Source organism: Sorex fumeus, unplaced genomic scaffold, assembly GCF_029834395.1.
Source record: "Sorex fumeus unplaced genomic scaffold, SorFum_2.1 ptg000051l, whole genome shotgun sequence".
NCBI lineage: Eukaryota > Metazoa > Chordata > Mammalia > Eulipotyphla > Soricidae > Sorex > Sorex fumeus.
This window is the reverse complement of record NW_026606108.1, coordinates 28,546,496-28,570,729: the sequence shown is the minus strand read 5'-3', so window position 1 is coordinate 28,570,729 and position 24,234 is coordinate 28,546,496. Positions and strand designations below refer to the sequence as shown.

The 24,234-nt window shown below is 42.6% G+C and overlaps 1 protein-coding gene across 1 annotated transcript in view; it reads left to right on the top strand.

Moving 5' to 3' along the window:
* The window catches only part of FBN2 (fibrillin 2), a 294,085-nt gene that overhangs the window by 196,056 nt on the left and 73,795 nt on the right, over positions 1-24,234 (top strand). The window contains exons 21-31 of the mRNA XM_056124409.1: positions 2,695-2,832; positions 4,024-4,074; positions 4,513-4,638; positions 11,379-11,606; positions 12,126-12,251; positions 17,597-17,725; positions 18,530-18,655; positions 20,619-20,744; positions 21,125-21,247; positions 21,405-21,530; positions 21,862-21,987. Of these exons, the coding sequence (XP_055980384.1) occupies positions 2,695-2,832; positions 4,024-4,074; positions 4,513-4,638; positions 11,379-11,606; positions 12,126-12,251; positions 17,597-17,725; positions 18,530-18,655; positions 20,619-20,744; positions 21,125-21,247; positions 21,405-21,530; positions 21,862-21,987 (1,425 nt within the window). The remainder of the gene's footprint in view (positions 1-2,694; positions 2,833-4,023; positions 4,075-4,512; positions 4,639-11,378; positions 11,607-12,125; positions 12,252-17,596; positions 17,726-18,529; positions 18,656-20,618; positions 20,745-21,124; positions 21,248-21,404; positions 21,531-21,861; positions 21,988-24,234) is intronic.

Below are 24,234 nucleotides of genomic sequence, written 5' to 3'. Positions count from 1 at the left end.
TAAGTGCAGTGATGTCCCTGTTGTCAGACCCAGTGGTCTAATCAGTCTAGTTCCTCATTTTAACTTGTTACAGCATTTGGCACAGGTCATCACTCAACCTTCTTAACGTTTTTTTTTCTTTGACCTCTTCTCCTTTCACATTTCTAGCTCATTTTTAAAGTTTCCTTGGTTAAATTTTCCAGAGCCTTCTGCCCTCCAGCTTCTAGGCCCCCAGCAGGCCATTTCCTGGTTGTCTTTGTGTCCCTGTCTACACTGTTTTGTGACCTCTATACTGTCTCTCAGATTCACCTCTACATTCTCAGCCTCTGTGTTGATTTCAGACTTACCTCTCCAAAAATAGTATTTTTGTGCAAGTCATGATCTTGATATTGTGGATTCAGTGTGTCCATGCAGATGTCTTTCTACTCATTATACATGACCTAACATGGCTAAATACAATCCCTATCTCTCAGGTTGAGCATGTGTTAAATAATTTTTCCCTGAGCAAATGACATTCCAGTTTGCTAAGTGGCACTCCCCCGAATCCTGAATTATCTTAGATGTCCTCTTCTCAAACTCCAGTTTGAATCCATCAGGAAACCCTCTCATTCTACTATTGTAGTATAAATTTACCCATACTTCAATCTCTTTCCATCAACAACAGCATCTGCTAATCCCAACTACCATAATTTTTCTCTAATTATTACTATAACTTGAATCTTATCATTGTGATCATTGTGTTTTCATATTAACCACTTTGTGATCTGTTTTTCACTTGGGTTCCAGGTAATGATTTTAAAACACAAGTCAGATAATTTAGCTCGAATGTTCTTCACCCAGATTTCCACATTTATTTCATTTCCTGTTGGTATTCAATTGCTACATTAGGAGTGAGGATTTCTCTGATTTTCCTAAATGAAGAGTCTTTCTCTACACTTTCAAGACTAGTTGTCCTACTTTCTTCAAAGTTCTTTGTTTGGGGGAGGGGTGGTGGGCATTGGAGCCCACTACCAGTTCTCGGGGCTGTTCCTCACTCTGTGATCAGGGATCACTCCAGATGGTGCTCAGGAGTGTGGTGCTGGGGATTGAACTGGGATCAGCAGAACACAAAGCAAGCAGTATACTTCCTGTGCTCTCTCTTCTTAACCATTTCTGGAGCCTCGTAGAAGCCCCTAATCTGAGGTCTGATGGTAGTGCTGGTAAGCAAGTCTTGCATTTGAATTTTACCACTCTTGAATTTCAAAATAGAGAAAAAGCAACATGATCATCCCTTCTCAACATCATTGTCTCCAACTTTGTCAGCGGTCAAGTCCAGGTAGAATTGTTTGCTTTTAAAGCCTCTGTCGGGGCGTTGGTGGGGGGGGGGGGGGGAATGAGGGGGGTGTGGGAGGTAGGCACTTCCTCTCCCCCACTGGCCGGCCAGCCCAAGGGAACCAGAAGCCACAGTTTCTCTCTTCAGTGGCTTGCCAGTTTCACCAAATACCTTTCTCATTTTCTGATTTATTTTTTGAATGAAATCAGAACCGAATTGCAATATGGGCAGTTAATTTTTATCTGCCCATATTATTCAATGTGTTCTAAAATAAATGCTATTAAAATGTCCCTTTTTTCTTGTCCAAAGCCTGTAGAGTTAGAAAGAGACCCACAATATGCCACTTGGGTTTTGTCAGAATGCTTGGCTTGCCTCCCTCATCAGAGTTATCTGAGGAGCTTGTGAAATGCAGATACCTAGGCACCCCCTAGGAGACATAGAAACCTGAATGGCAGCACCATATGTACTAAGCTGAGCACAGAGAGCTTCACAGATGATTTTATCTTTTACGATGAGTTTTTTTTATATATTTGCCATGGCGATTTTGACTAGGTGCCTCCTCATTGCTTCAAAACCAGTTCTTCCAGTTATTAAGGAAGAATTTAAATCTGATGTGGAATCACTGTCTAAAAAGTTAGCATGGTTATATATATATACATATATATGTGTATGTATGTATATGGTTGTATATATATTGTATATACATATATATAATTGCATGAGGAAAATGTCTGAAATAAAATACAGTGTCAGCTCATTGTATCTTAGTGTTTTGTTTATAAGTGGTTTACTTTTTCTTCCTCATCTTGTTATTTTTGTCCAGGATGTTCATGAAATTATTATTTTCATTTGGAGAAATACTTGCCATTCTCTTGATAAAACAGAAATTGTGTGTTTATTTTGGGGTACTGAAAAAGAAATTACTGGGGAAATTTCACTGGACAGAATCTTAAATATCAAGATACTTTGTTATTAAAAATAGTATTTTTGTGCAAGTCATGATCTTGACATTGTGTCTAAGTACTAAATCCAACATAAAATCATGCGCAACAACTCCTGAAGAACTGGTAGCTGTAATTATATTAACATATCATGTGAGATATTGTATAGTATTTGAATTACAGTCTTAAATACCCTGTATACTGATTTATTTACTGATATTCTTTAGTTGCTGGTCAAGGTGGGTCTGCACATGTGGTAAGGTTGAGGAATGCTATATATTATAATATGCTATGTTTAAAGACCTGTACGTGTATTGAATGTGTGTGCACCTGTTCAGTGGATTACATCTTTTTGACATTCTTTTAATACTCCAAGTAAAAAAGTGCCCTGGAGGCTGCAGACCTTCTGCCTGTGGTGCATGCAGTGAGGAGAGCTCTCTGCCCTTTCCTGTTCCTCTCCAGACAGCCTGAAAGGGACGTGTTGGCTCAACATCCAAGACAACCGCTGTGAGGTGAACATTAATGGGGCCACCCTGAAGTCTGAATGCTGTGCCACCCTTGGTGCTGCCTGGGGAAGTCCCTGCGAGCGCTGTGAGCTAGGTAGGAGCTTGCCCTGACTCCGGGATTCTCATGGGAAGCTGTGTGTCAGGGCATCATTTTAACTGTGATGTTCCATAATGAGAAGACAGTAAGATCCTGTCTCTGCCCAGAATGTTGTCCTTCCTGGGAAGATTGATTCACTTCTTGAAGTAGGAGTTTGTTTCTCTTCTTATAGTAGACAAACCTTTAGGTGTTTTAAGTCAATGAATCTACCTGCTGGTCCACTATCTATACCCTGTGGTAGCCTTATTTGCCTCTATCCCCAACATGACAACTCTTTCCTTTAACTCTTCCTTTTGTTTTCTTATAATTCAGTGAGCAATGTGAACATGAAAATGGGTGTACAAGAACAATAAAGACAAGGTCCAGGAAGATTGCTCCATAGTTGGAAGCCTGCCTCATGAACTGGGGGAGAAGGCACCTGGGATAGAGAAGGGATCACTAAGTCAATGATGGCTGGAGGGATCACTCGGCATGGGAGATGTGTGCCAAAAGTAGATAAAGGACAAAACATGATGGTCTCTCAGTATCTGTTTTGCAAACCATAATACCCATAGTAGAGAAAGAGTAAGAGATTATTTGTCTGCCATAGAGGTAGGGGAGGAGTGGGATGGGGCAGGGAAGGATACTGGGGACATTCACAATCACAATCAGACTGTTGTTCGTTGATTGCCTCGATCAGGCACCAGTAACGTTTCCTTCGTCCTAGCCCTGAGATTTTAAAAAGTGCCATATTCAAGGCTCTTTTAGGGTTAGGAGAATGAGACCCATCATTGTTACTGGTATTTGGCATGTTGAGTACGCCACGGGGAGTTTGCCAGGCTCTGCCATGTGGACAATGTCCCACTGGGGACATTGGTGGTAGAAAATGTACACTGCTGGAGAAATGGGTGTTCAATCATTGTATGACTGAAACTCAAACATGAAAGCTTTGTAACTTTAGCTCATGGCAATTCAATAAGAAAAGGAGAAACAAATGGAGTGGAGAGGAAATGATGAGAGTCTCAGTAGATCACTCCCATGCAATGTCATGCAGTGCTAAAGTGAAATAAATGCAGGTGGCGGAATCCTCAGCCTCTGGAACTCCAGCTTATGGTTTCTATTTTGTCCTATTTAGATTCCATTCTGGAACTAGAAACAATTGTATTTTCTTTTATCATGAAGTAAAAACATTTCCTGTTGTTCTCACAGATACAGCTTGCCACAGAGGGTTTGCCAGGATTAAAGGTATTACATGTGAAGGTGAGCATTTTCAAATGATATTGTAAATCTTTAGATCAGCTTCTACATTGACTTGCATCCTCATTTTCAAAAACTTGAAATTCTCATAAAAATCATGTAATCAACCATAACACGTGAGAATAATCAACTTCAGAAACAGCATAGAGTTGCCCATCATCCTCTTTATGCCATTGGGTAAGTTTTCAGTAGCCTTTTAAGTCTCAAAATAGCTGGCAAAGGAACCTGTCTGGGCTGTGTTTTTATGGACGGGGGTGGCTGTGGTAATTTTCACAGCTGGTTCCTAGGAAACATGGTGGGTATGTGGTAGAATATGTCTGCTTAAGTCAAGTACTCATCCACATTGTATTTCAGGTTCAGTGCACAGTTGGGGAAGTAAAGTACACCTGCTTTTTCTGTTTGTAATATCTTTATCCCACGACTTGCTTCATTTCCCTGCAGACGTTAACGAATGTGAGGTATTTCCTGGAGTCTGTCCAAATGGACGCTGTGTCAATAGCAAAGGATCTTTTCATTGTGAATGTCCTGAAGGTCTCACACTGGATGGAACTGGCCGTGTGTGTTTGGGTAAGACTCGTGCCCTCCTGTATTTTATGCATGAAACAAGCCATGAATGTTTTTCTTATTCTTTGGGCAATGACTAGCTCAAAGTCATTGGGTCAGTAGCGTAAAAATGGACTTTTAAGTAAGGATAGGAGAGGGTGGAAACTCATTAAGGGATTTTTAAGGTGCATGACTTTAAATGAATCATTTGTGTATAATAAAGTTGGTACTGCTCACAAATTGTACTCCAAGGTCAGCAATTTCTTTAATCAGGTGTTTTGAGACAGGTTTTCCATCTTTCACACTCAATCAGTGGGATAAAAGAACGATATATTTTGAAATAGAAGAAAAACTAGAGACTGTATGTTAGAAGTTAACATTCACCAGCCCTTGGGGGTAGCTGTGCTTTCATACAAGACAGTGGGAAAAGTCAAGGCCAAAGTTAAACTGAAAATATCAACCGCCTTCCTTTATCACAGTTAGAATTGCTTTGCTTGGGACCACAACTGGTGGTGTTCAAGATTGTTGCTCTAGCTACTCCTGGCTCTGTGCTTTGGGATCTCTCCAGAGGAGCTCTGCGATCATGTGGTGTGGGGAAGAAAACACAGACATCCTAAATGCAAAGCATGCCCTCGGCTCACCGAACAAACCCACAAGCCAGAATTTAAATTTTCACAATGATTATTTTCCCTTTTCCTTTTTTTTTTTTTTAGCTTCCCCAGCAGTGCTCAGGACAGAAGGGTCATTCCTGGTGGCACTGTCCTCTGTGTGACAGGTCAAACTCTGGACCTCGTGCATGCCAGGCATGACTCAGCCTTTTGAGCTATCTTCCTGACCCAATTTTCTAAGTATTTAAAATGAAGAAGTTTTGTCTTTTAACATTGTCTGGTTGGCCTATTTCTTGATCAATGTCATGCCTGACTAAACTAAACAAGTTTTCTTTGAAAGAGAAACATGAGTTCTAAATTCTAAATTGTAGCTAAGCATTTTTATTTTAAGGCTGTTTTTGCTAAGTTTTTAATTTTTTAACAGCATATTTAAAATTTGGTATAAAATATAACTGTAATTTTTTGTAGAATTATTGAGAAACTAATTATTTCTTTCATGTTCTATTTTTTATATTATTACTGAAAAATTTTGTTGGAATTGTGTACATGGGAAATCATCATGTAAATTATAGAACCTCATTCAGAAAATAAAGTTAAAAAGAATACCTACAAAATTTTTAAAAAGTAAAATTTTAATTTTTTTCATTTATTTTAATGTATACAAAAGCCACAGCTGTTGAAATGAATGTTAAAAATTGGTTAGAAAATAACTGTCACTGTCATTGTCCTCCCATTGTTCATCTATTTTCTTGAGCGGGCACCAGTAACGTCTCCATTGTGAGACTTGTTGTTACTGTAAAGCCCAATTTTAAGATTAATAAGTAAAAAGCATTCGATGTTTTATGTGAAAATCATTATGTCTGATCACAGGGATGGTAAGTCCTTGTCTAAGAATTTATTAAGCTGTTTGTTGCTAGTTGAGTCTTCTGTGTTACTGTCTTCATTGAGTTTAGTTGATTTCTATGTTACATTCCCATCGAATTTGATGTGCTTCCACTGGAATTTTAGTGTTAGGATTTAGGAAGTCTCAGGATCACTGTCTGGAGACTTCAAGATCTATGGTCTGGGCCAATGGCAGTGGATATGGGCGGTGGGCGTGGCCGTTGGGACTTCCCACCCCACCTTTGAGAAGATCCCAGAGTTCTAGCCTAGGCACCATGGTACCTGAAATTGTCGTAGTTTGACATCTTCGCAGCGAATATTCGTGAAGTGGTGGAGTTGAGCCCTCAGTGTGATTGTAGCAGTGAGGTGTGGGTGCAGCTGCTGGGGCTTCAGCAGGGTGAATACTTGACCTGCCAGCTTCCCACGGGTGCCCCCTGAGTTTTTGGAGGCAGGGATAGGTGTTTCCGTGAACTTTAGCTGCTTAACATGCATCTCCTCAGAGATTAAGTCGGGAATCAGTAGAGCCAAGTATTTTTTTTTTGTAGGAGTACTGCTATTTATTCAGCCACTGATTAGCTGATTGAATTGGGCATGAATTCCACCTTAATTTTTTTATTTATTTTTTCTTTTTATATTTATTTATTGAATCACTGTGGGTAAAGTTACTAAGCTTTGAGGTTTAAGTCTCAGTCATACAATGATCAAACACCTTTCCCTTCACCAGCACTCATTTTTCATCACCAAGAACCCCAGTATACCCCCCACTTCCACCCCTCCAAATGCCTGTGAGGCAGATGATTTCTACTTAACTCTTCTCTACATTGATTACATTCATTATTTCGATAAAAGACGCACTATTATTGTTTTAGAATTTTCCCCCAAACAATCAGAATCGCTGAAAAGGCATAGTGAAATATTTTGTTCTCTATAGCTGGTTATGAGAATCATATAATGTCACACGGCCAGGATTTTGGATTTCTGCAAAGAGCCAGATGATTACGCGATTGGTTTCTGTGTGTCTGGTGTTATGGTCGTGCCGGAGAGCCGCTCGTGGGGGGTAACTCGTGACCTCGCTAGGGCATGAAGGAAGTGCCGGTACCACCCCCCTTCCCATGAGACTGCAGTTGCCCCGTCACCGCTGGCTCATACCTGGCTTTCCAATAAGCTCTGAGGTGGCGGCCATTTTGCTGCCAGGGAGAGCAACACCCTTTCCCTCCTGGGGAGGCATGGCACTGTAGTTTAACGCATGGTCCATTCACTTTTCTGCTGCAAGCTGCCGGGTTCTGGATTAAGTTCTTTTGCTTCTGGAGCCATGGCCGTGCCAGAGATCCACTTGTGGGGGGCAACTAGCGACCTCGGTAGGGTGTGAAGGACTAGCCAGTACTGACCCCCTTCCCATGAGACTGCAGTTGTCCCGCCACGGCCGGCTCATACCTGGCTTTCCAAGAAGCTCTGAGCCGGCGGCCACCTTGTATGCAGTCCAGATGCATTTCTGCCAAAAGCTGCTGAGTTTCAAGATTTGTTTCTGAGTCTCCGGTATCATGGCTGTTAATCAGTTTGATCAGGAGCCAGAGAGGCCGTTTGTAGGCAGCGAGTCGGGGTCTTGTTGGGATGGGGAGAAAGAGTCAGCTCCACCCCCATGTGGTGAGGCCCCGTGTGTCTCATCACTGCAGGTCCAAACCTGACTGTCCAGTGGCCTCTGGAGGATGGTGGTCACCAGGCCGCCAGGGGGAACAGGCCAAAGCACAAAACCTATACCCACCAGGAGTGGCCCAGCGCCAGTAACCTAATGCAGGAACAGAATGCATTTCTGCCAAAAGCCTTTAGGTTCCGAGATTTGTTTCTGAGACTCTGGGATCATGGCCATTAAGCAGTTCGATCAGGAACCAGAGAGACCATGCCTCCAGTTACAGAGCTGAGTCAGAGGTGGTTTGTGAGTGTGTCTCCCACATACCTAGCTTTTGGCCGTTTACTTTCTTGGTAAACTTTGCCCCTAGTTTTTGGGGTCTGGCCAAAGGCACAGCAGCAATTTTGGAGTATCTGAGAGTCTGATGGGGCCATCAGGCTGCTGATGCACTCACCTCACAGGTACAGATTGACCTGCTGGCAGCACCATGCCCCCGAGCCAAGTATTTTTTAAGGTGATGAAATATGCCTTTATGGTCAAGTCACTCACCAATGAAAGCACATTGCATCAGTGACAAAAAAGCTGCTATAAAGGAAGATACATAATTGTGAATTGTAATCTAAGTCCAAATCATACCTTTTGTATTGCTTTTCTAAACTGCATGTGATTATTTTCATCCTTAGTTCAGCTAAATGTTTTTGTCACTACTTGAATTAGTGCCTTTCTGATTGATTGTGGTTTGGGTGGATTGTGAAAATTTCAAAAAGAAACTGGCACCTGAAAATGTAGAACTGCAGTCAAGGTATAAGTTGCTCCCATAGAAATCGATTTTTTTTCTTTCTGGATCACACCTGGCAATTCTCAGGGGTTACCCCTGACTCTTCAGGTAGGGCGTTTGCCTTGCACACAGCCAACATGGCCGACCCGAGTTCAATTCCTCCACCCCTCTCAGAGTGCCCGGCAAGCTACCGAGAGTATCTTGCCCGCATGGCAGAGCCTGGCAAGCTACCCGTGATGTATTCGATATGCCAAACACAGTAACAACAAAGTCTCCAATGGAGACGTTACTGGGCCCGCTCGAGCAAATCGATGATCAACGGGAGGGCCTTTACCTTTTACCTTTTTACCCCTGGCTCTGCACTCAGGAATTACTCCTTGGTGGTGCTCAGGGGACCATATGTGATGCTGGGAATCGAACCCGGGTTGCCCACATGCAAGGCAAACACCCTACCTGCTGTGCTATCACTCTAGTCCCCTATAGAAATCAATATAAATTGAGATTCCAAAACCTAAATGCTGGTAAATGTCAGGCAGGTAACATAAAGGAGTGAAGTGGCAATAAGGAATGGTGGACCATTACAGACTCACACATACATACTAACACCCTGAGTCTTCCAAAACCACATTTTCATTCCTGTGTAAGTCAACCTAAACATTCTCAGACCACATGTGTCTCATATGTTGTCAGTGTTTTTATTTCAGATGTAAAATAATGATGGAGTTTCAACAGTAAACACATAGGATTGGCCAGGTTTATATCAAGGTTTTTTATATAGTAAGTCCTCGTGTATGGCTGTTTGTAGGCTAAAGGATGGCTTAAATAAATCAGTTCTACCACAATCATATTGACAAACATGGAAATTGGGCTTCTGCAACATTTTTCTGGTCACAAAAACATCATCATGCTTCTGAATAAGGACTACCAGACACCTCCAATAATAAATTGTGTTTATCTGTTTATTCATTTTTAACCTACTTATTTTTTGGACTTGAGTGCCGCATGAATGAAGCCCATCATAGCAGCACAGGACAGAGGGCTTCTACTGATCCCAAAAGGACACTTTTCTCACACACACACACACACACACACACACACACACACACACACACAATGCTGACTGCTGTCTGGGACTGTGTAAACATGCTCTTATTAGTGCATCAAATCTATGTATTTAGGATGTAAAAGGAGACTAAAGGACCTATTTAAAAAAACAGACATGGAGAGAAAGTGGACAGAGGTCTCTGTCCTGAATCAATTCAGCACTGACCCTACCCCACCCTCACTGTCAACTATAATGTCACTCTTCAACAAAAGGACTTTATTCAATAACCTGTCTTTCTTCCTTCCTTCCTTCAATAGCCTGGTCTTCCTCCCTCCATCCCTCCCTCCCTTCCTTCCTTCTAATACCAGAATAGTTTTCTGAGCAGATTGCCTCAGTGGCTTCAGAAAAAAAAAAATCAGGCCAGAGTTCTTAAGCCACTATTCTTAAGTAAAACTTATGTGTATTGTTGAGAGCTTTGCATCTGTAGTGATAATGTAGGATGAGGTTGACTAGAATGGACCACCCCAGGGTCTTGGAGGGAGTCAGAATCCCTGGATTACTATGGCAGCTTGCTTGGTTTTTCGGTTGACATTATTGCCGTTCTGTCAAAAGAACTATTTACTGGGAAGATTTCTATCTTCAATCATTGAAACTAAAATTTATCCCAGTTACTTTTTTCTTGAGAAATGTACTTGGAAAAACATGTTAATTTTAGACTATGGACAATGCTGAGGTTGGTGTTACCTCTGATTGAAAGCTCGAAAGAACCCATATTGACTAATTGACTAACAACCCATATTGAGTAATTCAAATAGAAAATACTTCTATTTATTAAGATTTCCATTTCCAGTCAGGAGCTGGTGAAACAGTTTTGGGAATTTAGAAAAGATTTTAGTATCTAGAAATGTTCTTATCAAACAAACCATGCTATTTGATAAACACAACCTTTCCTGAACTCACTATTCATATTTGCAATTAAACAGTGAAATGTTTGACTGTAGTTTGACCAACTCTGTTGGCTAACTGATTGTGTGTTATTTTTAGCCCTGCTCACTCACCCTCATGCCTGACTGGTGGTGGCTCTTACTGAGTCTTGACTAGAACATGGAAACATTTGATATGTTTCAAAGTTGAAGGAAAAAGTGATGTTTAAACATATAGCTTGGGGGGCTGGAGAGATAGTACAGCAGGGAGGGTGCTTGCCTTGCATGCAGCTGACTCGGTTAGATCCCTCACACCCCATAATATCCCCTGAACACCTCCAAGTGTGACCCAAAATTAAATAAATAGCTCAGCTTCTGATTAGGGCAGATTTACATAACCTGGGCTAAAACCATGACACAAAAGGTAAAATTGGCTGGAAAGATAAATTTTAAGTACAGAGTTGTTATTTTCCCCTGTTTAAAGCTATTTTAATAGTTATACCAATTTGACAAATAGATTATAGTGGACCCATGACTTTTATCACTGGGCGTTGAGAGGGCCACTCGCCAGGCATTTGATACATTCAGTGAACAAGAAGAATCTGCTCTAGAAATTATTTTTCTCATTTTGAAGTGAGCAATATAAAACACACATCATAAGTGATGATGCACAGGATTAGTCATGAACCATTTTATTCCTGACGTTGATAATGGAGGAGACATGATCTTTGCCCTCGGTACATGACTGTCCTTATTGATGGGAGAGGGTCATTCCAGCAAGTCAGCAGCTGGGTTCCTCTTAGTAAATCATCCCCTGGCATCACATGGAGCACGTATTTACAGTGTGGGCATGTTCAGTGCGCATTGCAGTCTTGAGATTTTGTCTTCACTCCCCATCTAGACATCCGCATGGAGCAGTGCTACTTGAAGTGGGATGAAGATGAATGTGTCCATCCTGTCCCAGGGAAGTTCCGCATGGATGCCTGCTGCTGTGCCGTCGGGGCAGCCTGGGGCACCGAGTGTGAAGAATGCCCCAAACCTGGCACCAAGGAATATGAGGCCCTTTGCCCTCGGGGACCTGGCTTTGCCAACAGAGGGGATGTGCTTACCGGAAGACCCTTCTACAAAGGTGAGTGTCCATGGTGCACAGCTGCCTCCCACATTTGGTGCTTGTGTTTCAAACTTGTGACGTCCCACTCTCTTTTCTCAGTTAAAAATGATTTTTGCACCCAGGAGTATAAGTCACCTACATAAAACTGATCCTCAAGGAAAAATATAAAAACAAGCTGCTTGCCCCTCCTCTCTTACATCCTGCAGCTGAGTCTCTGCTTTCTCTGACACAAAAGGCTGAGTCCATGCAAGCAAAAGGAGCAAAAATTCTCTACCTCCACCCCACATGCCACTCTACCAAACAAGTGGTCAAACAAAAGGGAGAAGAACTTGGCTTTAAGAAAATCTAGATCTCAGTCATAATTGAAATGAAATTTTTTTATGTGGCCTCAAGGTGATCATTGAAAATCTTTAATCCCCACCCAAACCTACATTTCTTCTTGTGTCTATTTTGTTCCCATTATGATTGAATTTATGTTTGCATGTTGGATCTACTCCTTCGTTCCCCCTTTACATTCTGACTCTGTCTTCCTTTTAGATATCAACGAGTGCAAGGCTTTTCCCGGGATGTGCACCTATGGGAAGTGCAGAAATACAATTGGAAGTTTTAAGTGCCGCTGCAACAGTGGCTTTGCTCTCGACATGGAGGAGAGGAACTGCACAGGTAAGTGTTGTTTTTCTGGGTTTTGCTGGGCCTGACTCTCTCTTTGGCTCTGTTCGAAAGCCCGGATCTCGTGAGCATGCACATCTTCATTTCTGTTGCCGTCCTCTCTCTAAATCTGGTTCTCTCTCAGAGAATTATAAAATAGCATAAAAATATTCTTTGTTTTTCCTGCTGGGGCAACATTAAAATAAAAATTTCAAAATGGAGGTATACCAAAGAGTATGCATAGTCATTAATTAAGTCAATCACATAAATTTGAAGTAGTTCATGAAAATACATTGTGACATGTTTTCCTCATCTGTGACCACATTTTCTAGTAATTAATGCCTCATTCATCATCTAGGTATTTCCCCATAACTCTTCTACTTTATGTGAAAGCCAGAGGATTCTGACGTTTTCTATCAGGAAAAACAATAACAAATTATTCCAAACACTTGGAATATAGTTCTGAGATCTTATTTTGAAAACTCCCTTTATTCACATTCTTTGTGTGATTTTCTCTTTTCTCCCGTCCTCACACCAAATACTTTATGACTTCCATTGAAATGCCTGTGGGTTCTGGGGTGCTGTGATGTTCCAGGTTTTGAACCCAGGTCTCCAGCATGTAAAACACGCACATAACCCTTCATCTGCACCCCTGAAATGAAAGACAAAATGAAAGTTTGGTCTTCTCCAAACTTCCTGGATTTGTTCTGGACCTGTCCATCCCGACCTGCCCAGAGAGCATTTCAGATCTGTCCCTCAAGTCTTCTCAGGTTCCCCATTTTGCCCCTCTGCTACAGCTGTCACAGAACTCACCAACTTACCCTTCAGTGTGGTTCTCTCCGTTCTGGGCCCTGGTGTATGCAGAGAGAGACTGAGATACTTGTATTCACCTTTAACTGGCCTCTGAGCTCCTTCTTCCCTTCTGACCATCTTATGGATTTCTCTCAACACCACTTTTAACTTGCTTCTGGTCCCTCTGGGCTGGAGCAGTAGCAAAGCGTGTAGTGTGTTTGCTTCGCACATGGCCGACCCGGGTTTGATTCCTCCATCTCTCTTGGAGAGTCCGATAAGCTACTGAGAGTACCCCACTCGCACAGCAGAGCCTGGCAAGCTCCCCGTGGCCTTTTGGGTATGCCAAAATCAGTAACAACAAGTCTCACAATGGAGATGTTACTGCTGCCTGCTCGAGCAAATCAATGAACAATGGGAGAACAGTGCTACAGTGGTGGTCCCTCTGCCCCACCTATCCACAGCTTGTCCCCTTTGCTCTGTACTGTGACAAAACCTGGCTGCTAATATCCTTCCCACACACTTCCCTATCTGGTAATAAGTGTCCTTTTCCTCCCACGTTTCTCCTTCAGAGAACAGCGATAAAAAATTTCTTTCCCTTTGTCCAGTCACCTTCCCCACTCTATTTCCATCGCTCTTCCTCCTGGTCCATTCCAGCTTTTCTGTGTGTGTGGTGTTTCTTCTCACCTGCCAGACTCTTTCATTCTTCTCTGTCCCTTGGAGGGTTTGCCAGTGTCATGTGCTCATGCTCTAAGCTGGCTGGCTTCAACTGCTGTGACTTCAGAGGTTCCTCTGCCGGGATCCTCTCTGCTACTGTGCTCCCCCACCACGGCTGGTTCCAAGCTTTACTCCCCCACTTCTCACATCATCTGGACTTTTTTACTTCCTTTCCATCTCCCCTTTGTCCCATTCCCCACTCTGCTTTGGGATGTCTCCATATACACTGATCATATGAGTTTGTTTACTCAGGACTGAAGTCTCACAGTTAATGTTGACAACTGTCTCACCCAGCCACCCAAGGGAAAAGTCATATATGCATTCCTACCTCACAGTGACCATTCGAAGATGGTGAATACAGGTTCCTCTGAATAGACTCTGGGGCTGCATGTTCAGGCGAGGAGAGTGAGGTTTGCTCTTTGGATTAAGCACGAAGAGAGAGAGGGGCCTGGGGCAGAGTGGCCGAGGGCCAAGATATGGGCCATGTCCTCAGCCTAGCCCATTGGGAGTTCTGTAAGTAGGATGACGGCCTTCATAGCTGTGCACGTCAGAGATGTATATATCTGCACAATCCACCTTGAGGTATCTCTGTTTAGAGACGGGGGTACAACTGAGAGGAAGAGGTGAGACGGGGGTACAACTGAGAGGAAGAGGTCCTCCTAGTTGAAGCGTTTCCTTAAGATGATTGGGATGGTGCCTGAGGGACCTTCTGTCCAAGTATCCCCAAGAACTGGAAGGGAGGGACCAGAACATCCTTGCTTCCTGATGAGCCCTGGGCAGCCTGCCTCAGGGCTTCCAGACTGCAGGATCCTTATACCTACTCCGACCCATTCATTTCCACAGTCACATGCTGCCTTTTCCCATTACCAGCTTTTTATTCCAAAGACAGACTTTGCACTTAACTCAGAACAATTTCTGTAGATCCAAATATGTCACTTCCCATAAAACAGTTTCTGTGAACTCAGAGAATCTTAAATTTAAATAGAGATGCTCAATGTTTTTCTGCTTCAGAGTCCATTCTCCTTCTTTTTTTTTTTAATGAAATTAGCTACTTCTCTCAGTGTCTCTGAAACTCTTTAACAGTACAAGAGGGGTTGGAGTGATAGTACAGCGGGTAGGACGTTTGCCTTGCACACGGCCAACCCGCGTTCGATTCCCAGCATCCCAGATGGTTCCCCAATCACCACCAGGAGTTAATTCCTGAGTGCAGAGCCAGGAGTAACCCCTGTGCATCACTGGGTGTGACCCAAAAAGCAAAAAATAATAATAATAACTGTATATGAGATTTGTTAACAATCCTTTAAAATTTGGGGAAATAATGTGAGAGCTGTGAGAACCTGCTGGCCACTGCCCAGCAGCATGCTAAAGGCCAGAGTTTCCTTCCCTGGGGTGGTGCCCTGGGCAGCAGCTCATCCCAGCCCTGGCAAAGTATCTGCTTCTGCCAGGAAACTGCTCCACTCAGCTGGCTGCTCTGAGAAATGCATGCCTTCCTCTAGCTATCCTGTGCCTTTCTGTTCATTTTACATCTTTAAAATTTTGATTTCTTTTCTTTGTCTCTTTTTTGGTTTTGGAATGGGGGGAGGCAGTTCTGGATGTGCTCAGGGATCACTCCTAGCCATGCTGGGGATTGAACTTGGATCAGTTGCATGCAAGACAAGTACCGTACCCACTATTTTTCCAGCCCCTGCAATTCAGATTACCTCCAGGTTTCTTAGGAAAGCAGCTGTGCAGGCACCAAGATAGCCCACTTGATATCCTTAGGGCCCTGGTGCCAGGGCCAGGCCCAGCCCAAAGGTATCAAGTCCCCCTGCCTCTGCTTCCAGGATCAGGTTCTCTTAAGTGTTAGGAACTGCACCCTGTGCCCCTGTTTTGTGATCAAAACGTGATCACAAAACTAGTGTTCATGCTATGCCCATGTCTCCTCAAAACATATTTCAGCGACCACTAAAAAATGTGCTCAAGTTTATGAGACACTTAACAAATAATGATTCAACTCTCAGTCCTTTGAGGAGAGTTCTAATAAATGTCTATTTAGAGAGGGAAATTGAGGCAGAAAGGAATGAAATTATTTTCCCCAAAACCTCAACCCCAATAGATAACAGAAACTGGATGGGGGCTGAGACCCTGGATGGTTCCAAATTGGAGGTCTTTATGTGGTGTTCCTCCCACCTCATCAGCCTTAAGTGTCTTTGCTCTGCCCCAGAACAAACTTTGCATTCTTCATACAGATCTCTCCACAGTTCTAGGAATAAGTCAAATATGTCTAGATATAATAGAAAGAATGAAAAGCATTAATATACTTATTGCAATGAGCTGTTTCAATTTAGAAGAAAGTACTTAGGGTCTTTTTTTCTCCAGAATGACCAATTATTGTGTCATTAAAATAGAAATAAAAACACAAGCTGGAACAAAAGAAAGTGGGGACTGCCTCATCTCCCAGGAAGCCTGTGGCATATGTACACTGATAACATGTTACAGAAACTTCAAAATAAAAATCTAACCGAACAAAGATGCTGGCAAAAATACTCCTCTCCCCCCTCCCGTGGTTAAAACAATTCTAAATATGTCATGTTTTCTGGATCCTATTTTATAGACACCCCCTCTGTAGTGATAAATCTTAATTACAGTCCTACGAGACTTTTCAGAGAATCCTGGTGTTGAGAACATGAAATATGTTCATGAAGAGTTTATGTAACTTATTAATAATGTAACATAAACATAGCATTTTATTTTAAAAAATAGACCCGTAGTTTCTTTACCTCTGAGCGAACTGAAGAACAACAGATGGGGCCTATTCCAGGGCCCTGCTCTAGGGCTGTGCTCACTGGGTCAAGTTTCAGTGGCCACATCTGCCTCTGAGGCTGCCTCTTGGCTCAGCCAGGACCCCAAGCTGATGAGGTGACCCAACAAAAACAGCCTCAGGCCCTGCACATCATCCCTTGTCCTGGCCTGTCGTCCTCTGAGTCTGGCACATCATTCTGTGTCTCTGGGGACATCATTCCTTGTGTCAGCTGCGGTCTCATTTGCTGCTTGCTAAATTTGACTCAAGTTGCTCAGTTCTTCCTCTGACCCATTCTAAGCCGCAAAGAAATTCACAAGGCCAGAATTTTTAAATTAAATTTTGTCTTTTTAATTAAAAAAAAAAAACAACTGTTCCTGGAGAACTTTAATAAAGGAATAAAGAAATAGCTGTAGTATAAGAATAGTGCAGAAGGGTTTCATTCTAAGCACTTTCACGTCATGCAGGTAGAAAGAAGTCGTCATCTGCTGCAAGTGAGGGCTGCAAGCAGTTCCGGGTCCCATTCCAGCCCCTCCACATTATTGATGTGACGGATCCAGAACCCAGAGCCCAGTCACAAGGCTGGCAGCTTGAACCCTACTGTCCAAACCTCCAAGTGCCCTCCTCTCTGTAGCTCTCAAAAGTGAAAGAGAAAGCCTGTAGGGCAATTTCTCCCCTAGGGTAAAAGCTCAATCTGTAGAGACAATTAACACAGATAGGACAACAGACTTTAAAGCTGCTTAACTCTGAACAGTAAAAAAAAAAAAAAAAAAAATCTCCCTGAGAACCGTATTAAAAAGAGAGGGATGGGTGGTGGGAGAATGGTGCAATTGCATTCCGGTGGAGGACAAAGCGGTACCAGCTGCATGTTGACTGTTTGGGCAGTTGGGGAAAGGAATGTAACTCTGGGTCCCCTCCACTGGCATCCCCTGAGAATCTGCCCTCACACAGCTGGTTCTTCGGCCTGCACTGCTTCCAAAGCACTGCACCTTCATCTGGAAACACCTCTCTCAGCTCCTTAACACCAGTCCCCTCGTGCCATTTGTAAAAATTCTTTTTAATCCCTGTGCCTCAGACATTGACGAGTGCAGGATTTCTCCTGACCTCTGTGGAAGTGGAATCTGTGTGAACACCCCCGGCAGCTTCGAGTGTGAGTGCTTCGAAGGCTACGAAAGTGGGTTCATGATGATGAAGAACTGCATGGGTAAGCGCACCTCAGCTCCTCCTCACGGGGCCCCAAGACCAGTCAGAGACACACTCATTAGCTCACCCTTGGCTTGTCGCAGAGCTGTTAACAGCATGCTTGGCAAAGAGCTGTAGTGAGAGAAAGAACAGATTTCTATGTCAAACAGGAAATCTGCTCCTAGATAGTTCGCAGGGAGCCCCAAACCCTTGGCGCCTCAGTGGCAGTGAGCTGTTGAGACTGGGTTCTGTTTATTCACAGAATCTAAAATCCACACAGACTACTAACTCGGGAGGAATTTGTCTTAAATGTATGACATTGTGTGGTGACCCTCACATTTATATCCAGTCATGCCTGTTCCATGTTATTTTTCTTATTTGGATGTAATTCGCACCTCTCTTTGCTGGCTAACTTTTTAAGACCTCTCTTTGATTTTCAGTGCCTTGAAGGACACACCTCATAGAACATGGTATACTCTCAGTGTAGTATTTTTTCTTTTACCTCAATGAGCTCTAGACTGAAATATCTAGAGTTTAGGTATTGTATGTATATACAATATCGATATACAGAGTTTAGATGATGTGTAACAATTTTAATTCCTTTCCCCCCATGGTGAGCCTCATTTCATTACCAATAAATTTCTTTGTAGAACTTTTACATTTCTCTTAAGATAGTAGAAGTGTGAAGAACGTTATTCTATCTTCTCTTAAGCCTGTCTCTTGCATTTGCGTTGCACTTACCTCAGATAATTCTTTCTCCCATGATGTATGTGTGAATATCTTCCCCACAGAGTTCTTTAATGGATCTCACGTTTTTACCTTTCAGACATTGACGAATGTGAACGTAACCCTCTCCTTTGTAGGGGTGGCACCTGTGTGAACACCGAGGGCAGCTTTCAGTGTGACTGCCCACGGGGACATGAGCTGTCACCATCACGGGAAGACTGTGTGGGTGAGTTTGTCTATCAGTGTAGCGTGGGTAGATGGTAAAGATCATGGATAAGCTCTGGCAAACTCCTTTGGAGCAGATAAAAGTTGGAGCTGAATAAAAAATCCTATGGAGCAGATAAAAGTTTGGAGCTGAATAAAAGTTGGGGCTATGGAGGCCTTACATTGGGATTCAGGCTGCCTGTGGAGAGCGCATCTGACAAGGAGAAGATCTGAATTATCCTGATTGCCATATTTTTCCTTTCAAACACTCTTGCAAGACCCTATGTGAGGCCACATTCCCTCCTGCTAGGAGGCTGGGACTGAGAAGCTGCTCCCTGTTGTACCATGTGTGATAGGTGTGTGTGTGTGTGTGTGTGTGTGTGTGTGTGTGTGTGTGTATGCAGCACATATTATTTCTCCACCCTTTCTGTTCATAGAAATATTCCATCTCTTCGGTGGCCCTGAGTTTGTAGGGAACCCAAGGTCTGAAAAAATTGAAAAAACTGCGTAGGTAACATTCCAACGTACTTTTCATAAATAGATGAAAGCATCTGGGCCTTTCCCATATTCTAGTTGACTTAGTTAAGAACTTCAGTTTAGCCTTAAATCATTTTCTTCACAGGAAATCCTTCTTGGAAGTATAAGAAAATGAAACAGTTTAAAAATAGAGCAGCTTGTGAACTCCTATGGGAAACATAATTTAAGGGCACCTGTCCTGTACTCATATTTATTTCTACACTTTAGTAATCTTGCTTTGCTAAAGTATTAGGTAAAACTTAAATCATGGAACATTTTTAAAAGGTGACTTAAAAAGCTCTCAATATTTTTATTTTGTTTTAGTAGTGATGCAAAAGGTTTTTTACATGAATAATTTCAGGATACTTATTTATGATTATGAAGCAGTGATTCAGAAATCCATTTCTGAGGTCAGTTACTAGTTTTTCAGAATTTTGAGAGCTGGAAAAACTAGACCACAAGACCCAGTGTACTATATGAGGAGCTCATTTGGGCACTTTTAATAAAATATGCATTTAATGATCACAGTTGTAAATCCATATGTCACATAGTTTCCATGGTAATTTTGAGAGTTCTGGATAAATTTTGTTTGTTTATTTTTGTGCCACACCCGACAGTGCTCAGGGCTCATTCCTGGCTCTGCTCTCAGGAATTAATCTTGGCAGAGCACTAGGCATCACAGGGGATGCCAGGATCCCACCCAGCCCAGCCGCGTGAAGGCAAGGGCCCTCCCTGCTCTACTGTCTATCTGGCCCCAGGGATAAATTGTTTTTACCTTATAATCTGTCTGACAAGCAAGTTCTATGAGGAGGAGTTTCTCTTTGCCAATTTTTTTCTGCTCTCTTAGATGTGCAACCATTTATTTTGTGAGTTTTTGCAGGATTTTTTTTAAGGCACCCTCACCTTTGGTGTATTTATGCCCAGATGCTCCAGACACTATGAGACACATGAATGAGAGGGCCCTGCTTCCCCTCTATTTGGTGGAACCAGTCACCTTCCCTCAGGAGACTTTTAGTTACTTAGGCAACACTTGGCTCACTAATAAAGACCAGGTGAGCTTGCCACTGTAAATGCGTATGCTAAATATTTACCAGCTTCATTTCTGGCATGTGCCAGATGTCCAGAGTTGACCGTGGTAGTCACTGGCCACATGTGGCTATTTAAATTTAATTAACATTTAATTATTCATTTCCTTAGCCATACTATCCACTTTTCAAGTGATCACTGACATTTATACGTTGGACAGCATAGATATTTATCAGTACAAGAAGTTCCACTGGAAAGCACTTTTGTAGACAGCAATAAAGAAATGTAAGCTTCAGCATTTTCTTTGAATGCTCCTGGTGACCATCTGACTTTTCCCTCAGATGCATGAAGTCTTTAGAGAGCCTTCACTGGTGCAGTAGGTTCCAGAGTGATGAAGCATGTGGTTCTTGCACAAAACATGAATTCTGTGTTTCTTTTCATAGATGTTAATGAATGTTCCTTGAGTGACAATCTCTGTAGAAACGGAAAATGCGTGAACATGATTGGGACTTACCAGTGCTCCTGCAATCCCGGGTACCAAGCCACTCCTGACCGGCAGGGCTGTACAGGTGAGATGAGGCCAAGTGGCTCCCAGTTTTGCTCTCCTCAAATCAGTCTTGGAAAACTCAGGGCACTGAACAGAAAATGAGGCAAATGGCTCCTTTGTTCCCGATGATGATCTGTGACCAGAGGTCAGTCTCTTAAGATACCATGCTGTTGTGCTCCCACAGAGGAATTCAGGGCTCTGTCAAAGGACATAGTCTAAACTCTGAAGTTTATTGTCTTTCTCAGTTATTTATTTTGGACTACAGACGCTTCCTACAAAGTAGAATGTTCTCTAGAAAGTTTAGAAAGAAATAAATATTGGCTGTTTCAGAAGAAGAAAGTCTGTCTTTTTTTTAAGGAAGTAGATCTGACAAGTAACAGGGCCTTGATGTCATTTTCACAGATATTGATGAGTGTATGATCATGAACGGGGGTTGTGACACTCAGTGCACCAATTCAGAAGGAAGCTACGAGTGCAGCTGCAGTGACGGTTATGCCCTGATGCCAGATGGGCGGTCATGCGCAGGTACGGAGAGGAAATGTCCACCCTTTGCATGCCTGAACTCTTCTTCTACAGATCTTGTGCCAGATATTTAGATTGGTATGGGTTTGCATGAAAAATAATTCCTTGAGCTTGTGGATGCCATCTGTTCTCATTTTGTGTTAATTATTTTTATCATCAGATATTGACGAATGTGAAAATAATCCTGACATTTGTGATGGGGGCCAGTGTACCAACATCCCTGGAGAATATCGCTGTCTATGTTACGACGGCTTCATGGCTTCAATGGACATGAAAACATGCATTGGTGAGGACTACAGAACAGGATATGTCTGTCCACGTGCACACATACCTGCATGCACATTCATGCACAGACCACAGAAACTTGGAGAGGAAAGACCCTTTCACTTATTTCAAAAGATAGAAACCTTGTTTTCAACAGTATTCAAAGATAAAAAAGAAGAACTATTGAGAAAGAAATCCTTTAACTGTATTTCTGTGCAGTTCTGTGCCTTTCAGATAGATCACATTAAGAGTTTTCAGTGTGTTTCACTATTGCACTATAACATTTAAAACTCAGCGTTTGAAATACCAGGATGGACAAAAATTAACCACGGTCTTGAACACAAATTTTCTAGATGTCAACGAGTGTGACCTAAATTCAAACATCTGCATGTTTGGGGAATGTGAGAACACGAAGGGCTCCTTCATCTGCCACTGTCAGCTGGGCTATTCAGTGAAGAAGGGCACCACGGGCTGCACAGGTACGTCTCACCCCTGTCCCTTGTACATTTGTCAGCATCCATCTCAGTGACCACCCTTTGTTCCCTGCATCTCATCAGCTAGGGCGCTTTGTGAGGAGCCACTGAGAGCTGGCTGAGTGGGGAGCATTGCCATGTCCCTGCTGGGCCTCACTGCTGTCCGAGACTGAGGATGACTCTACCCAGACATAGTTGTTGCTTATTTTTCAGATCTAAATCAACAGAAATTCATCAATCTCTCTTTAGTGGGGAAACCTCCAGGGGGTCCTCTGCAAAGAGGCTGGGAGAAGGAGCATGTAGGATAGGAGGCCTTGTGGGTGCAGGGCATGTACCCCAGCTCTTTGAGTCATCTCTCCAGACCGTTCTTTCTTTCTTTCTTTCTTTCTTTCTTTCTTTCTTTCGTCTTTTTGGTTTTTTTGAGGGATTTTTTTGGTACTCTTGGTAGTGCTCAACAGACCTTATGGGCTGCCAGGAGTAGAACCCAGGTTAGCCATATGCAAAGTAAATGCTAGACCCACTATACTATTGTTCTGAACTGTTTCTTGCCATTTGCTTTTGTCCTCTCCTCTCCTCATCCTACCGAAACTGCCTTTCTCTTTTCTCCCCCTTTACTCTCCTGCTTTGCTCACATGTACCGGATCACTTGTTTCCTTTCTCTACTGAATTTTGTTGCCTTTTGAAGAAAGGGGAAACTAGAAAGCCCCAAGATCAAAACCTGAGAACAATCTTTCTGTGTCTATCCCACTCTTTGTGACTCATTTCGCTTAACATGATACTTTCCATGTAAGCAACAAAACGGGAGACTAACACCCAGGAATGGCTGAGATTAGTACCAGAAATTTTGCTCCATGACTTGAAGGCCAGCCACATGTGCTAGGTGAAAAGGAAGCTCAGATAGAGAAGAGAGTACCAAATAAAGGGTGTTGTGAGGACCCTCCCAGGGTGGGAAAGACATGCTAAAAGTAGTCTATAGACCAAACATGATTGCCACTCAATGCCTCTCTTGCAAAACACAGGACCCAAAAGAAGAGAGAGAGAACAAGGTGGAATGCCCTGCCACAGAGGCAGGGTGGGACGGGGGGGATGGGGGGTGGGAGGGATGCTGGGACCCATGGTGGGGGAGGATGGGCACTGGTGGAGGGATGGGTACTTGATCATTGTATAACTGAAACCCAAGCACAAAAATTTAGAAGTCTATAACTGTACCTCATGGTGTTTCACTAATAAAAAAAAAAAAATGAATGATAAAAAAAAAAAAAACACAAAAACCTGAGAGCAGGCCTCTTACCCAGTGTAAGTGCCTGGTGTAGTGTTTTGTTCAAGGTAGGCAGTGTTGGCTCACATTGCAGCCTGACCCTTAAACTTAAAAGGGCAGGAAATGAGAGAAGGTATCTGTGTGTGTATGTGTCTGTGTGTGTGTCTCTGTGTGTGTCTGTGTGTGTGTTCTATTCCAGACAACTTCGAGGAATCCAAAGCTGCACAGTTTTTAATTACCTACACATATATGTCCATACGTATATGTACCTATTCACACATATGTGTATATTTCTATACTTGATGTTCTGAACTGTTTATAACAACAGTTATATAATAATATAACATTATATGTTATATAACTGTTTATAATAACAGTTATATAGTAATATAACATTATATGCTATAACCTGATAATACGTGTCATTTTCCAAGTAAAATGGAAAAAGAATGCACTGTAGCACTGTCCTCCCATTGTTCATCGATTTGCTTGAGCGAGCACCGGTAATGTCTCTATTGTGAGACTTGTTACTGTTTTTGGCATATCGACTACTTCATGGGTAGCTTGCCAGGTTTTGCCATGCAGGCAGGATATTCTCCGTAGTAACCCTTGCTGGGCTCTCTGAGAGGGGCGGAGAATTCAAACCCGGGTTGACCACGTGCAAGGCAAATGCCCTACCTGCTGTGCTATCGCTCCGGCCCAGAAAAAAAATACACAATAAAATATTTTCCAAAACTTATTTCCAAAACAGTTGCTTCGGAGAACTGTCAGATTGTATAATTTTTAGAAAAATGCACTAATTCTGTTTTAGGAAGTTAGGTTTGTTCATAATAAACAATGTAGCAAATGCTATAAGGAAATAATAGCAGTTACCTTTTGGAAATGAGATCTTCTTTGCCATCTGTAATCTGCTTTGTGCCTGGAAGACTGTCTTGAGTCTGGGCAAGCAGCCCCCTGAGATGGGAGTGGGAGGGGACTACGGACTCGCCACTGTA